At 45.9% G+C, this 4,040-nt stretch overlaps 1 protein-coding gene across 1 annotated transcript; it reads right to left on the reverse strand.

Annotated features, from left to right (window-relative positions):
* LOC8071705 (flavonoid O-methyltransferase-like protein Os11g0303600) lies at positions 1,738 to 3,477 on the reverse strand. The gene is made up of 2 exons (XM_002450613.2): positions 2,608 to 3,477; positions 1,738 to 2,318 (listed from the first exon to the last, which is right to left on the reverse strand). The coding sequence occupies exons 1-2, from the start codon at positions 3,409 to 3,411 to the stop codon at positions 2,025 to 2,027; spliced, it is 1,098 nt and encodes a 365-aa protein (XP_002450658.1). The 5' UTR covers positions 3,412 to 3,477; the 3' UTR covers positions 1,738 to 2,024.

The raw sequence follows: 4,040 nt of genomic DNA on the forward strand, positions 1-4,040 counted from the left end.
GGCGCATGCTCTGGTGCGCTGGGGCGCGCGGGCGACGGCGCGGCGGCGGCGCGCAGGCGGGCAGCGTGGCAGCGGTGCGCAGGCGGGCGGCGGCGGCGCTCAGGGGGGCGCGGGGTGGGCAGGGGATTGGGGGCGGGTGGCTTCTTGGGCCAGCATGGTGGGCTTTAGGTTAAAAGCTTTGCCGGGTGCCAGTGCAGCGGCACCCGACAAAGAATTTTTATTTTTTTTTTATTAAAATCTTTGCCGGGTGCCTCGGTAAAGGGCTCCCGGCAAAGGCTTCTTTGACAGAGGCCCTAGATGGCTCCTGGCAATTTTTTTGTCTTTTTTTGTTTTTTGACCTAATTTTTTTGTGGGGCCTTGATAGAGTAAATAATTCCCTATTTGAAAATTTGGCACAATCCTGAGTTTATAAATTATATTTACTTAATTTTTTTCATTTCGTTGAATTTTTTCGACTAATGTAAAATTGAACTACAGGTATATGAAATAATATAATTCGATTATTCGAAAAATGAGATTCATAATATTTAGGGTATGTCGAGGCCGTATCTAGGAAAGTCGCATGAATTTTAGCGCATCATATTATCATAACCTGAGATTATACTCGCGAGTAAAGTGTATTTAAATTATATAAAATTAAAATAGAGTCCGAAAATCACGAAACTTGTCGATTTGTCTTGTTATTGCATGTGGGGGCCGAGGTAAAAAAATTAGAAAGTTTGGAGCAAATTGTGATGTCGGATGTCTAAAATACAGACATCTCCACATATAATAAAAAATAAAAAATTCTTTGCCGGGTGCCTAACGACGTGGCTCCCGGCAAAGGCTGACGACCGTTGGCCATCACGCCATCGACCACCTTTGCCGACGGCCTAGTTTTGCCGGGGGTCGGCCTTCGGCAAAGAAGGTTGTTTGCCGACGGCTAGACTTTGCCGGGAGCTTGGCCCCCGGCAAAGGCTGATTTGCCGGGAGCAATATTTTGCCGAGAGGATCTGGCTCTGGCCTTCGGTAAAGAAATCCTTTGCCGGGTGCCCGATAAAAAGCTCCCGGCAAAGCATTTAGCTCCCGGCAAATCGCCTATTTCCTGTAGTGACTGCTCCCTCCATACGCATGCCATGGAAGCGGCAAGCAGGGATGTGGTGGTTAGAGATGTCCAAGGGGACATGATGGATGGCACCCTGGAGCATATGGATGGCGCCCATGTAGTGGCGAAGGCCACCCGCATGGCCACGTACGGTGGATGGCGGACACCACTACGCCGGTGATGGAGTCTACCATGGTATTCATGGAAGGATGGACCATCTTCTAGCTCGGGAAACCGTGACTCCAGGAAGTTTTTGCCGAACTCCGTCTGCCCCTTCCGCTATTCCCTCAGTTGGTTAGAACGTGCGTGTGTGATAACATATATATTACAAGTGAAAAAATAAAAGCGAGAGCAATCAATGAAAATGACCGATCGATCTATTGATGAAAAGTGTTTGTACATATATACAAGCCTGAGGGGTGGTTGTCTTTCGCTGAAAAAGGTGTCTCGACGGAAATACAGTGTTTCTATGGGGAACTATCATTAGCCGTTGCTAATGACAGGATTATGTAATTGATCACAATTTATCTAATCTGAACACCATGTTCGCTTGCATTGGCTGATAAGCCATGTTCGATTGCATTGAGTGATTACTGATTTATATATTATAAGATAAAAATATTATTGAATGGCTGGTAAATTTGACAGATAAGTTTAAATGAACAGGCTATATAACCAAGAATATATTATATGATACCGGATATTATGGCACTTAAAATAACAAAGCAGGTACAAAGTACATAGAATTCAACGCCAACTCTAGATGGCGGATATTATTTGCCATACTCTTCCAAATGAAAGATCCACGAGAATCTTAAGAAAGCAACCAAGATTATCTGCTTAGGTCCACGGTGATCCATGAATACTCTAAGGCAGACCCTCTTTATTTAGGATATCCAAGCCACAAAACCCACAATATATAAAAAGTCCAGGTGCAATCTTACGGATACACTTCGAAGGCAACACGAGCTCCAAATTTCTTTAAAATCTTATAGTCGCTGAACCCTGCTTTCATGAAGATCTCACGAAATTCATTTTCATCCCGTTGGCGTCCTTTTGTCATGGTCATCATGCCAATGTCCATTAAGAGGTGAGTTTCCAACATAGGCCCAGAGTAATCAATCACAATGTCACCGACGATAACTTTTCCGCCATCCTCTCGTGAAGGAATCGCCTTCCGGCATGCAGCCAGGATGTTCACGCAGTCCTCATCAGTCCAGTGGTGCAGCACAAGCTATATAGTACATCATGCATAGATTGGACACACCGTTACACGTACGCAATGATTAATTTGTAACTAAATCATGCAGTGAACATTCAAGGTAAGCTCTATTTGAGCTTGCAAAAGTCATAAACATTAAAAGTGAGAATGTTTCGGTTTGTCATTTAGTAGGTATGGAAGTGGTAGTGGCTCAAATTAAAGTTCAATCTCACACTGGAATTTTGATCGTTTGAATTAATTAGTTCATGTAATTTCGAGCAGCCAAAGCACAGCATAATTAGTGGACTGAACAGGTTCTTACCTTTAGCATCACAGTTTGAGCAGGTGGGATGAAACTGAACATGTCACCTTCAACATAGTTTATCATCACCCCATCAGCCGGTTTGTTGGCAATCATCTTTGGAGGTGCCAGCACAGTGCATTTTATGTGCGGGTAGGCCTGGACAATGGCCCTGGCAAACTTGTCATCACCACAGGTACCGCAGCAGTAAGTCATGGACTGAATCCCCTCAAACAAGTCCCTGAACTCCCGCAGCGCGATCTCAATCCCAAAGTTGTCGTGGGCGTCCAAGGCTTCGTTCGCCATGTTGTGGTAATCCGGGTCGAGGCTCTCCATGCTCTCATGGAACAGAGCCGCCCCGTGCAGCTCCTGGAATGGCGGCGTCACCACGTCCTTCTTGAACCACTCTGCCAACCCCAGCGCCGCGTCGAGGTAGCGCGTCGAGGTGCAGGTGAGCACCAGGGAGGTGTGGTTGATGTGCACCTCATGAGGGATGCCGTCCACCAGGAGGTAGGACACGGGGTTGATGCAGTACCTATCCTCGGCGGTGGTCTTGTCGACGGTGAACACGCCCGCCACGGCCAAGAGACGCAGCAGGCGACGGAGGAACGGCAGCTTGGTCGAAGGGAGGGACAGCGCGGTGATCAGGTCGGCGGCTGAGGCAGCCCCGCCGTGGCGGTGGATCGCCGTGGGGATGCCGAGCTCGACGGCGCACCTCAGTGACATGGGCGTCAGGTAGGAGAGGCTCACCCGCCATAGGTCGGCTTGTGCCTGCAGCAGCTCGGCGTCGCTAGGGCGGACAACATTGGAAGCCTGAGAAGCCATTGCTCTCTGTGCAACAAACTTTTAGCTAGAGTGCTTCTGTATGTGTGTGCTGCTGAGATACGTTGGGCAATGTGGGATATATATAATCCATCCGTCCCTCGGAAGCCGGAACACAAGATGAAAAACTAGTCAGTAACTCAGTACAACATATAGCAATAGACGCATCTACCTTATGACTGGTAAAAAGTGATTATAAAAGTACAGACTAGCAGTTAGATAACAATAAAATCTTACTCGGTGTGAACGATGGAAGCATTTGCGTGCGTGGATGAGATCCTCTATATTTTAGATGATGGGGCCCACAAACAACTACTTTGTCCAACCAAAAAAGTGTTTGTTATGGGTTCGTGCTGACTATATTTTAGAAAATATTATTAGTGTATTTGTATCTCTAAGTAAATTTAGTGTAAAAATATACTCAATGATTCATATAATGATACTAATTGCTTAATACAAATATTAAATTTGGACAAAGTTGCAAATGGTTGACTACTCAAAGAAGTGAGAATGATACTTTTTATGGGACGGAGAGTCGGAGACAGTACTCCACTATAGCTATATGCATAAAACTGTGTTTTTTTACAACCCTTATACCCATAGATTATAATTACATTTTTTAGACAGAAAGA

This window comes from Sorghum bicolor, chromosome 5 (genome assembly GCF_000003195.3).
Source record: "Sorghum bicolor cultivar BTx623 chromosome 5, Sorghum_bicolor_NCBIv3, whole genome shotgun sequence".
NCBI lineage: Eukaryota > Viridiplantae > Streptophyta > Magnoliopsida > Poales > Poaceae > Sorghum > Sorghum bicolor.